Below are 13,484 nucleotides of genomic sequence, written 5' to 3'. Positions count from 1 at the left end.
ACCCTCTGGGCCCTCACCACGGCAGCACTCCCATCCCCCCCCGACGAAGTACACAACCTGCCCAGTGGTGGTAGCCACACTAAGGACGTGGAATCAAATGAGGCAACATTTCGGTCTGACCAAGGTGTCTCCCATGGCTCCCATCTGCGGAAACCACAAGTTCCCACCAGCCATACATGACACCACCTTCAAAAAATGGAGGCAGGACAGGGGGACGCTGACAGTCAGGGACTTTTATATGGGAAACGGGCCAGTGACACTGGGAGAACTGACGGAGGAGCTGGAACTATCAATAGGACAAGAACAAAGGCACCTACTAATAAAGCACTTCCTCCGCAAAGAGACAGTCGGATACCCCAGGGCCCCGGCGACAACACTACTAGAGAACCTGATAAACATGGACAGTAAGGAAGGGGGAAACTGCGGGAAAATGTATAGACAACTACTGGACGAGACCAAACGGTAATGGGGAGACGAACTGGGGACAGAGGTGGGTTGGGGACTCTGGAGTGAAGCACTGAGCAGGGCTAAATCCACCTCCTCCTTTGCAAGGCTCGGCCTCATGCAGCTCAAAAGTGGTGTACAGAGCACATCTAATCAGAACCCGAATGAACAGATTCTTCCTGGAGATGGAGGATAAATGTGAACGGTGCCAGGGAGCTCCAGCCAACCACACCCACATGTTTTGGGCCTGTCCCAAACTTGCTGGGTTCTGGACAGCCTTCTCCGAGGCAATGTCCTAGGCTGTGGGGGTGAGGGTAGAGCCGTGCCCAAGAGTGGCAATCTTCGGGGTATCCTAGCAGCCAGAGCTACACACGGGGAAGAGGGCCGAAGCCCTAACTTTTGCTTCCCTAATCGCACGCTGGAGAATCCTGCTCGGCTGGCGATCAGCGGCACCACCCACAGCTGCAGACTGGCTCGCAGACCTGGTCCAATTTCTCCACTTGGAGAATATCAAATATACCATCTGAGGGTCGGAGGAAGGATTAGTCAAAGCTTGGGGGCAATTCGTCGGCCTGTTCCAAGATCTGTTCGAAGCCAACAGTAACAAGGGGAAAAAAAGAAGAGATGAGAGAAGACAAACAGGAAGACACAACTCTGGGGGCAGGGGGAGGAAGGGTGAAGGGAACCCGAGGGAAGGCCTGGAGATAGGGGTGGCCTGGCTTTACCAAATCTGCAATATTACCACTGGGCAGCTAATGCAGAAAGAGTGAGGGGATGGGTACGTGAACCTAATATGGAATGGGTGCGGATGGAGGTGGCCTTCTGCAAGGGGCCGACCCTCCGGGCCGTCAAAACCCCCAAACCCACAAGGCAGACACAGCAGAAAGCACAAAGGAAAGAGGGGGATGGGGAGAGCAGAATCCAGAGGATATTACATCCTGAACGAATAGGGAAGGTACCAAAGGGGGATGGGGGGGAAGAGAGATGGAGAGAGAGAGAAAGGGGGGGGGAGGAAAGCGCACCAAGACAGAAGGTAGCAGAATGTATATGTAAGAACCACACGTACTGTACATATTAAACATAAAATGCAATTATGTGTAAAATTGAAAATACCAATAAAAATATTTCAAAAAAATTGGGGGTCCAAATCAAGCAAGCATGTCAATCTCTCAAAAATAGTGCCTGTGCAAAGGTTGGCATCATGACATTAGCCTATATAATTGGTCTCAAATATTCTAATTTTACACAGGTATATATGGTAAGTGGCTTTCAAACTGAATGAATATCTGAAACACCGACCTCACCTCTGGAGCAATTCTGTATCCAATTTCATTTGTTCAGTTTCTGGCTGTGTTTTGTGTTACCAGACACTAATAAGAATATGTTTTTTGAATTCTCCTCCTTTGGGGAGCTGACACTGGCTGGGAATCTCTTGGAATTCTGCCAGTGACAAGTTGTGCCATAACTCTTCGTGTCCCAGTTGTCCCGATGTGAGACCTCATTAGTGGCAGGAGTGAATGATTGATGGGAAGAATGCTCCAAGAAGAAGGACTGTGGTGCATCGACTGTGACTTGCAGCACCTTCCAGCACAGTGCCCACAGTCTTGACTGCTCCCAGTTTGATCTTTGGTGTTTAATTACCTCTAAACTGATTCACTAATGGTTCAAATTTTATCGGTGGCCACATCTCTGATAGAGTTCACATGGAAGTAATGTTCTATTGTTAATATTCCACTGACATTTTGAAGATTTCAGTAAAAGAGTATGCCGAAACGAGTGAAAAATTAATCTAAACCCTAGAGATGAAGTTGCAAAGCTTGAATGGTGCCTCTCCCCCGGCAGAGAAACAAGTGAGAGCCATAAATTGTTATGTTCGCAAGTGACCTCTCCATCCCACCTCTGCCATGATTTCTTGCCGTAACTGGGTGTGGAAAGTAAATCCAAAAATTTGCACTCATGGTTGATGTGAAAGAGTGAGGAAATGGCACTTTGGAGGGGGTCCTGGTGAAGCAGTGCAAAGGCCACATGAAATTACAGAGGACCGTGAAAATCAGTGTAATTGATGTCACAACTTCCTCAGACTTTTGCACTGGAAACATGTTTCTCAACGTAGGTACGTTTGAGAAAGTTCAGGACCTTCTCTTTCTGAAATTACGTCTAGGTACATCTCGAATTGTGCCAATATTTATAGTGGCGTAAGGATCCTTCCTGTTGATTCCGTTATTTTCCCTTCATTTTTGCTGTTATCATTTTGATCCATGGATGCTTAAGGACATGTCTTTAAGTCAAGCAGCAGAGAGAATGAGGAATTTAAGAAGTTGCAACATGTATATGCTGCTGCTAGCTTTGCAGAGCAGAACATAGACTTTGTGGAACACAAGAGATAGGGTGGGACTCAGTTCAGTTGGTTGGCTGGTAACCAATTAATTGACTAAAAGGCTATATTCTACCCGGTAACAGGTGATGATCAGAGTGGGATGATTTCCAGAGACCCAAGGAAAACAGATTTGACACCTGGACACAAAGGGACAAGGACCTGTCCCCTCTCTATCCAGAAAGGCTGTGAGTTGATGTATTTCTAAACCTCCAGAGAACTTGACAGAATGAATCTGCTGTGAAACTATTCTAGACTGCAAACAGGGACATGGACCTGAAAGCTTACTTTGAAGACAGTCTGCTTAAACACAACCACCTGAAAGAAAGACTCTTTTTCATTTTACTTATTATTTTCACCCCTCTCCTCCCCTCTGTGTCTGTCTGCCTTGTGTGTGTGTGTATATATATATACACACACACATATATAATATATATATATATATATATAAAAAAGAGGCTGGGAGGGGATGAGTTAAAGTGGGAGATTAGGAATTAGATGATAGTTAACCAATTGTATTTACAACATATGCTATTATAGTTCTTGTTATGAATAAGAATACTGCGTCGAAACTTACAAATCTGGTGACTGTAATTATTGGGCAGCCAAGGGCCCAACGACTTTGGGTATTTTTCTACAAATTATTGGTTAATTTAATTGTGTTGCGACTCTGGATCAAGGGAGGCTGGAATTGACCACACCCTAGCCTAGGGTGTCGTAACAGTGGGGCCCACAAAGAAAGGTTTAAAAGCTGCTGACCTAAGTGCACAGGCAGCAAAGAGATTTCAACCGCCAATCACTCTGTATGGTGCAGCAATTAGTAATAGTCACCTTGGAGAAAAGGAATTTATTTTGAACAAAGTGGGTACACATTCCTTGCAGTTTTGTGCAGCTCAAAGCAAATGGAACAACAAAGTTACAGATGTGTGCCAGTTAAACATCTTAGAAATACTGAACGTTAAATTAGCCCATCATTGCTCCTGAGATATCATAGCCTTATAAGGCCGAGAAAGGTATTATTTCTCCGAGCCTCCGTGCCGCAATTGCGCTCAGCGAGGGGGCGGAGAATGGGCATCAGACCCGCGATTGGGTCAGGCGCCACTCCCGCGATTCTCCGGGGACCGGCGAATCACCGCCAACCGCGCGTGTGCGGTCGACGCGGCACCGGTTGGGGGCCATTGAAAGAGGCCCCTGCGGCGATTCTCCGCTGGCAACTGGCTGAATTCCCGCCAGCGTGGTTCACTCATGGTTTCACCCGGCAGGTACTCGGAGTGGCGGCAGTGGACTCGGTCTGCTACCGCCTTGGTGGGGGGGGGGGGGGGGGGGGGAGAGAGATCCGGCACCGGTGGGGGGGGGGGGGGGGGGGGGGGGGGGGGTCCGTCACCGGTTGGGGGGGGGGCCTCCAGGACGGCCTGGCTCACGATCGGGGGCCACCGATCGGCGGGGCGTGCGTGATCTTGGGGGGGCGGGGGGGGGGGGCTATGTTCTCGGGGCCGGTCCGCTCTGTGGGTCCGCCATGTTGCGCGGGGCCACTGCCGCCAGCATGCACGGACCTCCGACCGGAGGTGAAGGGCCCCTTATCGGCAGCAGGAGCTGCGTGGACTACTCTGGGGCCCTTCTAGCCCCCTGCAAAATAGAGAGTCACTCTGGACTTTCTCCAGGTAAGTCCAGAGTGTTTCACGCTCGTTTTCTTTTTTTTTTTTTAAAATATATTTATTCAAATTTTTCAACAAATTTTCAACAAAACCCACCCCCCCAACAAAAAGAAACAAGAGCACAACAATCAGAAATTATACATTGGAATTCCTCCATATACAATAACCCCCCATATAACATTTAAAAACACAAATAGGGAAAAATCCCCACCTTCACCCAAACACCACCCCAAAAGAAACCCCCCTCCCTCCCCCCCCTGCCCTTGGGCTGCTGCTGCTGCTGACCTCCTCTTAATGCTCCGCGAGATAGTCTAGGAATGGTTGCCACTGCCTGAGGAACCCTTGCACAGACCCTCGCAAGGCAAACTTTATCCTCTCCAGCTTGATGAACCCTGCCATGTCATTGATCCAAGCTTCCACACTAGGGGGCTTCGCATCTTTACATAGTAGCAAAATCCTCCGCCGGGCTACCAGGGACGCAAAGGCCAGAATACCGGCCTCTTTCGCCTCCTGCACTCCCGGCTCGTCCGATGCCCCAAATAATGCTAATCCCCAGCTCGGCTTGACCCGGGCGTTCACCACCTTGGACATAGTCCTCGCAAAACCCCTCCAAAACCCATCCAGCGGCGGGTACGACCAGAACATATGTACGTGATTTGCCAGGCTCCCCGAGCACCTCCCACATCTGTCCTCCACTCCAAAGAACCTACTCAACCTCGCCCCTGTCATATGCACTCTGTGAGTAACTTTGACCTCTATTAGGCTGAGCCTGGCGCAAGAGGAGGAAGAATTAACCCTACTCAGGGCATCAGCCCACAGACCCTCATCTATCTCCTCCCCAAGCTCCTCCTCCCACTTGCCCTTTAACTCCTCCACCGTGGCCTCCTCCTCTTCCTTCAGCTCCTGGTTAATCGCCAAAACCTTGCCTTCTCCAACCCATGCACCCGAAATCACCCTGTCCTGAATCCCACGTGCCAGAAACAGCGGGAATTCCCTCACCTGCCGCCTCACAAACGCCCTCACTTGCATGTACCTGAAAGCGTTTCCCGGGGGTAGCCCAAACTTCTCCTCCAGCGCCCCTAGGCGCGCAAACATCCCATCGATGAACAGGTCCCCCATTCTTCTAATCCCTGCCCGATGCCAGCACCGAAACCCCCCATCCATCCTTCCCGGGACGAGCCGATGATTCTCCCGAATCGGGGACGAAACCGAGGCCCCCACCTCGCCCCTGTGTCGCCTCCACTGCCCCAGATCTTCAGCGTCGCCGCCACCACCGGACCCGTGGTGTACCTTGTCGGCGAGAGCGGCAGCGGTGCCGTCACCAGCGCCCTCAGGCTCGTGCCCACACAGGAAGCCATCTCTAGCCTCTTCCACGCCACCCCCTCTCCCTCCATTACCCACTTACGGATCATCGCCACATTGGCTGCCCAATAATAGCCACACAAATTCGGCGGCGCCAGCCCCCTCCTGTCTCTGCTACGCTCCAGAAACACTCGTCACCCTCGGGGTCTTATTCCCCCACACGAATCCCATGATGCTCCTGCTTACTCGTTTGAAAAAGGCCTTGGGGATCATAATGGGAAGGCACTGGAACACAAAGAGAAACCTCGGGAGGACCGTCATTGTGACCGACGGCACCCTACCCGCTAGTGAGAGTGGCAGCATATCCCATCTTTTAAAATCCTCCTCCATCTGCTCCACCAACCGCGTCAAATTGAGCTTGTGCAGGGCCCCCCAACTTCTAGCTACTTGGATCCCTAGGTACCGAAAGCTACTTTCCGCCCTCTTCAGCGGTAGCTCATCTATCCCCCTTCCCTGGTCCCCTGAATGCACCACAAAGAGCTCACTCTTCCCCACATTTAGTTTATACCCCGAAAAGTCCCCAAACTCCCGAAGGATCCACATGACCTCCGCCATCCCCTCCACTGGATCCGCAACATACAACAACAGGTCGTCGGCATACAATGACACCCGGTGTTCCTCTCCCCCCGACGGACCAGTCCACTCCATTTCCTGAACTCGTCAGTGCCATGGCCAGCGGCTCAATTGCCAGTGCAAACAAGGGGGATAAGGGGCACCCCTGCCTCGTCCCCCGGTGCAGCCGAAAGTACTCCGACCTCCGCCGGTTCGTAGCCACACTCGCCACCGGGGCTCTATATAGCAATCTGACCCAGCTGATGAACCCCTCCCCGATCCCAAACCACCGCAACACTTCCCAAAGATACTCCCACTCCACCCGATCAAAGGCCTTCTCCGTGTCAATAGCTGCCACTACCTCCGCTTCCCCCTCCACCGAGGGCATCATAATCACATTGAGGAGCCTCCGCACATTTGTATTTAGCTGCCTACCCTTCACAAATCCCGTCTAGTCCTCATGAATCACCCCCGGGACACAGTCCTCAATTCTCGTAGCCAGCACCTTTGCCAGCAACTTATCGTCAACATTGAGGAGCGAGATCGGTCTATACGACCCACATTTCAATGGATCCTTGTCCCGCTTCAAGATCAAAGAAATCAGCCCCCTGGACATTGTCGGGGGCAAGGTTCCCCCCACCCCCCCCCCTCCCTCGCCTTATTAAAAGTCCTCACTAGCAACGGGCCCAGCAGGTCCGCGTATTTCCTGTAGAATTCAACCGGGAGCCCATCTGGCCCAGGGGCCTTCCCCGCCTGCAAGCTCCCCAATCCTTTAACCAGCTCCTCTAGCCCAATCGACGCCCCCAAACAAGCCACATCCTCCTCCTCCAGCCTCGGGAACCTCAGCTGATCTAGGAATCGTCGCATCCCCTCCTCCCCGCTGGGGGCTGACCTGTACAGATCCCCATAGAAGTACCTAAATACCTTGTTTATTCTCACCGCACTCCGCACCGTATTCCCCCCTCTATCCTTAACTCCACCTATCCCCCTCGCTGCCTCCCTCTTACGAAGCTGATGTGCCAGCATCCGACTCGCCTTCTACCCATACTCATACGTCGCCCACTGCGCTTTCCTCCACTGTGCCCCTGCTTTCCCCGTGGTCAACAGGTCAAATTCCGTCTGGAGGTTCCGTCGCTCCCTCAGTAGCCCCTCCTCGGGGGCCTCTGCATACCTCCTGTCCACCCTTAAAATCTCCCCTACCAACCTCTCCCTCTCCTCACTCTTCTCCCTGTGGGCCCTAATGGAGATTAGCTCTCCCCTGACCACCGCCTTCAACGCCTCCCAGACTACCCCCACCTGCACCTCCCCGTTGGCATTGGCCTCCAAATATCTTTCAATACACCCCTGCACCTGCCCACACACACCCTCATTTGCCAACAGTCCCACATCGAGGTGCCACAGCGGGTGCTGGTCCCTCGCCTCCCCCAACACCAGCTCCACCCAATGCGGGGCGTGGTCCGAGATGGCTATGGCCGAATATTCCGTTCCCTCCACTTTCGGGATTAGCGCCCTACTCAAAATGAAAAAATCTATCCGGGAGTAGGCTCTATGGATGTGGGAAAAGAAGGAAAATTCCCTGGCCAGTGGCCTTGCAAACCTCCATGGATCCACTCCCCCCACCTGGTCCATAAACCCCCTGAGCACATTGGCCACAGCCGGCCTCTTACCCGTCCAGCACCGTGTTGAAGTCCCGTCCCGTCCCCCCTGTCTCCATTATCAAGCTTCCTACCTCCAGATCCGGAATCCGACCCAGCATGCGTTTCATAAATCCGGCATCATCCCAATTCGGGGCATATACGTTCACCAGTACCACCCGCACTCCCTGCAACCTATCACTCACCATCACATATCGACCTCCTTTATCCACTACAATATTCAGTGCCTCGAACGACACCCGCTTCCCCACCAGTATTGCAAACCCTCTGTTCTTCGCATCCAGCCCTAAATGAAAGATCTGCCCTACCCATCCCTTTCTCAGCCTAACTTGATCTGCCACCTTCAGATGTGTCTCCTGGAGCATAATCACGTCTGCCTTCAGTCCCTTTAAGTGCGCGAACACCTGGGCCCTCTTGACCGGCTCGTTCAGGCTCCTCACATTCCAAGTTATCAGCCGGATCGGGGGGCTTCCCCCCCTCTGCCGACTAGCCATCTCCTTTTCTAGGCCAGCCACATGCCCGTGCCTCCCGCACCCTCCAGTCCCCCAGGCGGCGGACCCCCGCCCTGACTACCTCTCCTACTTCCAGCTCCCCTTTGGTCAATGCAGCAGCAACCCAGTTCTCCCCTCTCCCCTCCCCCCCCCCCACGCTAGATCATCATCTAGCCATTTTGCTCCCCCATGACACTCCCGTAAGTTAGCTGACTCCTGCTGACCCCGGCCTCTCCCGCCATTCCATCAACCCCCCCAATATGAGAATCCCCCCACCCCTTAGCAGTCAGTGTGCGCGCCTCTCCAGCACCGCCCTTACCCGCCCCCCCCCCCCCCCCCCCCATCCTCCCCTAACGCGGGAAAAAGCCTGTGCTTTCCTGAGCCGGCCCCGCCCCCTCTGGCGCAGCTCCTTTTTGCGGCCTTACCCCAACTCCCCATCCCCGGGCCTCCACCCCCCCCTCTTCCTCCGTGAAGCCCTGCCCCTCCAACACAGACGCCCACACTCTCCCACAGCCCCCACATCAAATCCATTCACTCATCCCCACCCAGCACTCAAACAAAAAGAACATTCCCCAAACGCGGTAAACACAATAAACATCCCCCCACGACAAACCCTCAGTTTGAGTCCAACTTTTCAGTCTGTATAAAGTTCCATGCCTCATCAGGAGTTTCAAAATAGTGGTGCCGATCTTGGGAACGTGACCCACAATCGCGCTGGCTGCAGCATCCCGAACTTCACCTCCTTCCGATGGAGCACCGCCTTAGCCTGGTTAAAACCAGCCCTCTTCTTAGCCATCTCTGCACTCCAGTCCTGGAAAATTCGGATCTCCGTGTTTTCCCACCTGCTGCTCCGCTCTTTTTTGGCCCATCTCAGGACACACTCTCTGTCCATAAAGCGGTGGAACCTCACCACTACAGCCCTTGGCGGCTCGTTGGCTTTGGGTCTCCTTGCCAGGACCCGATGAGCCCCATCCAGCTTCAGGGGCCTCGGAAAAGCTCCCGCGCCCATCAGCGAATTGAGCATCGTGCTCATATATGCCCCGGCATCGGGCCCCTCCACTCCCCAGGGAGACCCAGAGTCCGAAGATTCTTCCTCCTCGACCTATTCTCCAGGCCCTCGAATTTTTCCGCCCACCTCTTGTGCAGCGCCTCGTGCGCCTCCACCTTCACCGCCAGGCCAAAGATCTCATCCTCGTTCTCCGAGGCTTTTGCCGCACCTCCCGGATCGCCGCCCCGTGGGCCTTCTGGATCTCCACAAGCTTCTCAATCACTGCCTTCATTGGCGCCAGCGTTTCTGTCCTCAGCTCCTCAAAGCAGCATTTAAGAAACTCCTGCTGCTCCTGCGACCACTGCACCCACGCTGCTTGGTCTGCAACCGCCGCCATCTTGCTTTTCCTCCCTCATACTTTTCGCTGCACTTTTTTAACCGCTCCACTCCTGGTCCAATCCATATAATGTCGGGGGGACCTTGCTGTCACCTTCCCACACTGGAAGCCGTCGAACAATTGCCGTTGGGCCCCTCTGAAGAGCCCAAAAGTCCGTTCCCGGCGGGAGCTGCTGAACGTGCGACCTACCTAGGCATAGCCGCAACCGGAAGTCCCACGCCCGTTTTCTTGCGGCGTGGGGACATAGCCCCATTATCAGAGAATTCCGCCCCTTATCTTTCTTTGTTTCAAAAAATCATTCCCATCTGCTTCTTTTGCCAATTGCATTAAATCCGTGTTGGTGAGTTATTAACTCACCCGGTAGTGGAAATAATTCCTCCTCCTACTGAATAATTGGCTATAATTACAACAACAACAACTTGTTCGTGCCTTTAAAATAATGAAAATTCTCAAAGTGCTCCAAAGTGTGACTTTGTGCCATCTTGGGATCAACCGTGACACCAATGTTGTGAACAGATGGCTTACTCTCCCACAAACCCATGAATTGGAAGGAGTAGGCCATCGGCCCCCTCAAGCTGCTCTGCCATTTGAAAAGATCTTGGCTGATCTCATCTTTCCATGGAATGCAATTTATGGCTGTCCCTCATTTCTCTGCCAAGGAGGACTAGTCAAGCTTTGCAAATTAATCTCTGGGGTTTAGATTGATTTTTCACTTTTTTTGGCAGACTCTTTTACAGACAACTTCAGAGTGTCAGCAGAATATTAACAGCTGAACATTACCTTCACGATCTTAACTTCACTTTCCTGTCTACCCCCTTATACCCGATGACTCCCTTATAAATCAAGAATCTATCTATTCACATACATGAATTAGGAGGAGGAGCGGACTGATGATTGGGAGAGGGTTGCAAGCTAAGGAACAGAGTTTTGAGTGGGTACTGAAAACAAGTTTCCTTAATATGCGGTTCGAGGACATTTCTACTCATCCAGTACTGCAAGTTGCATTAGCAGACTCATAATTTAGCAACAATGCAGGAGTCGAAAGAGATGCTGGTGAAGTAAAAGAAGGGGCCATCAGTGTACCGGTGAAAACTAACACTGTGACTTTGAATGATGTAGCCAAGAGGCAGCATGTAGATGAGAAATAGGAGTGGGTCAAAGATGAATCCTTGAGGGACACCAGAAGCAATGGTGCAGGAATGTGAAGAGAAGCCGTTGCAAGTGATCCTTTGGCCATAATTAGATCGACAAGAATGGAAGGGCGGCATGGTGGCACAGTGCTTAGCACCAGGGACCTGGGTTCGATTCATTCCTTGGTCGACTGTTTGCATGGGTTTCCTCCCACAGTCCAAAGATGTGCAGATTAGGTGGGTTGGCCATGTTAAATTGCCACTTAGTGTCCAGGGTGTGCAGGTTAGGTGGGATTAGGAGAATAGGGTGCTCTTTCAATGAGTCGGTGCAGACACGATGGGTTGAATGGTCTCCTTCTGCAGTGTAGGGATTCTAAAAGTTCTATGGAACCAGTCCGACCCAGCTGGACAACAGTGGAGAGGCACTGGCTTATAAGTAGCGACTAAAAGACCGATTACCTTGGCTGAATCACACTGCCTTGAGAACTCTGGTATCTTGCTGCAGATGACAATGCAGACACTGAGAAAAGAGAATAGTATTTGTTACACACTGTACATTAATAAAATCTGAATCAAAAACTGCTTTTTTGAATTTGTGTAAATAATTTTAAAATCACATTTGCTTGAATACTGTGACGGATTTAGGTTATTCCGGACCTGATAATACTTTATTAATAACCTATGCTCTAGGTTAACCCACTAAAAGAGGGAAATCTGTTTCTCTGCTGAGACTCAATAGATCTCACGAAGGGAGAATGCTTTTCCGGGTCTCAGACAGTTAAACAAGATCTCAGTTACTTTTTATGGGAAAAGTTCAGGTATGTCACTCATAACTAAATCGTTACCTCTATCGTCGTGGGTCCTAGCCATTTAAGACTTCCTAAATGAGTGTCTAGGATTTTAAACTTTGAGAGTAAGTCTACATAGTATAATTTTAATCAAAGTATTTTTATTGTAAAAATACTTCCAATAGATACATACAGAATTGCAGAGTTAAAAATATAAATTGATTAACAGTCTTTAGTTATCTGTTAATAATATAAAACCATTAACAGTCCTATGTTACCTGCTAACACACTGACTTCTCTTAAGAGAATGAGATATCTGAAACATGGAAAATCCTAAAGTATCTCTTGTCAATTTCTAATACATTTCTAAGGAGTTTAACAGAAACATACTTACAAAACCTGAGGTTTTGTCTGACGAGGCAAGCTTGAAGAACAGAACTGATCTCCCTTCAGTCATACTGAAGAGGAGAGAGAGTGTAACTTTTGCTTAAGTGCCTCTTCTTTATATACATAAAATTCTCTAATCGGTCAAGGACTGCATCGTTATCTTGTCACTTATTGGTTAATTGCCTGTGGTCAAATGGCTAATTGGATGTATTATCATCAACATATGTTTTAATGATCTTAGCGTCTGCGTGAATGTCAGGTGTCTTAAGATATATTGGCAAAGGGGACTCGTATAGAGGCCATTCTTTTTTCAGTGTTGTCATGTTCTTCAGATACCAAAACAGACACTTCTTTGAGGGTGTTTTTAAAAGTGTCAGGAGTTATATTTAGGAAAGATTTGTGTATTTATTTATCTGAAGAATTCCCTGTCCTTATGTTTTGAATATTTATAGGTGCAGGGAGTGATCCCAAAGAATTTATGGTGTGTCAAAGGAAGGTCTTTCTTATCCTGGAATTGTTTGTATTAATGCTCCTTTGAAACCAGCTCGGAGTTTCTCCCAACAGGTGGTAACCTCTACATGACCTTTAGCTGAAGTGGTTTTATTCCACTTTGAATGAAAATGCTGGTTGTATTAATTTCTGTTGCCTTATTTCAAACCGAATTCTGTGGCGAACGTGATATTCATCACAATACAACATGTTCTGTTTTTGTTGCTTCTCGGAACATTTATGCTAAAAAGTGTTTAGTATTTTTGTGTCTTCTTTTGTTGAAATCTGAGTATTTACTGTGCTACTTTCAGCCAATACAATGTTCAAAGTGTTTATTTTCAAAATTAAATGATTTTATTCACTTTTCCCCCCACCTCCCGCATCCGAGGCCAACTTCAAGATGAAGGACTGTTCATTATAGAGAAAATATTTTCTATACTGTGCACAGTTTCATTTTCTGCACTGTCTGTAAAGCACTGGCCATCACACAAAAGCAAGAGAAATCCCAGGCTTTACTATTAGAGAAACTTTACTATTACAAAAACAAGGAAGTTATGCAAAGCCTTTATGAAATACTGGTTAGGACTCAGCACCACAATTTAGGGAGGATGTCAAGGCCCAGGAGCAACTTCCTAGAATGATATCAGGGATGAGTGACTTGAATAGACTGGAGCATCTGGGGATGATCTCCACTGAGCAGAGAGGTAAAAATGAGATTTGATAGAGGCATTCAAAACCCTTTGACAGATTTGCAGAGTAAATAAGGAGAAAT

General features: G+C 49.9%; 1 protein-coding gene across 1 annotated transcript in view; it reads right to left on the bottom strand.

The window, feature by feature from the left end:
• mrpl21 (mitochondrial ribosomal protein L21) overlaps positions 1-13,484 on the bottom strand; it is a 30,267-nt gene that overhangs the window by 11,461 nt on the left and 5,322 nt on the right. Inside the window, exon 2 of the mRNA XM_072518905.1 lies at positions 11,508-11,568. Within this exon, the coding sequence (XP_072375006.1) occupies positions 11,508-11,568 (61 nt within the window). The remainder of the gene's footprint in view (positions 1-11,507; positions 11,569-13,484) is intronic.

Source organism: Scyliorhinus torazame, chromosome 10 (genome assembly GCF_047496885.1).
Source record: "Scyliorhinus torazame isolate Kashiwa2021f chromosome 10, sScyTor2.1, whole genome shotgun sequence".
NCBI classification, from domain to species: domain Eukaryota; kingdom Metazoa; phylum Chordata; class Chondrichthyes; order Carcharhiniformes; family Scyliorhinidae; genus Scyliorhinus; species Scyliorhinus torazame.
Note: the sequence above shows the minus strand (reverse complement) of the source record. Positions and strands in the feature narration are given on the sequence as shown.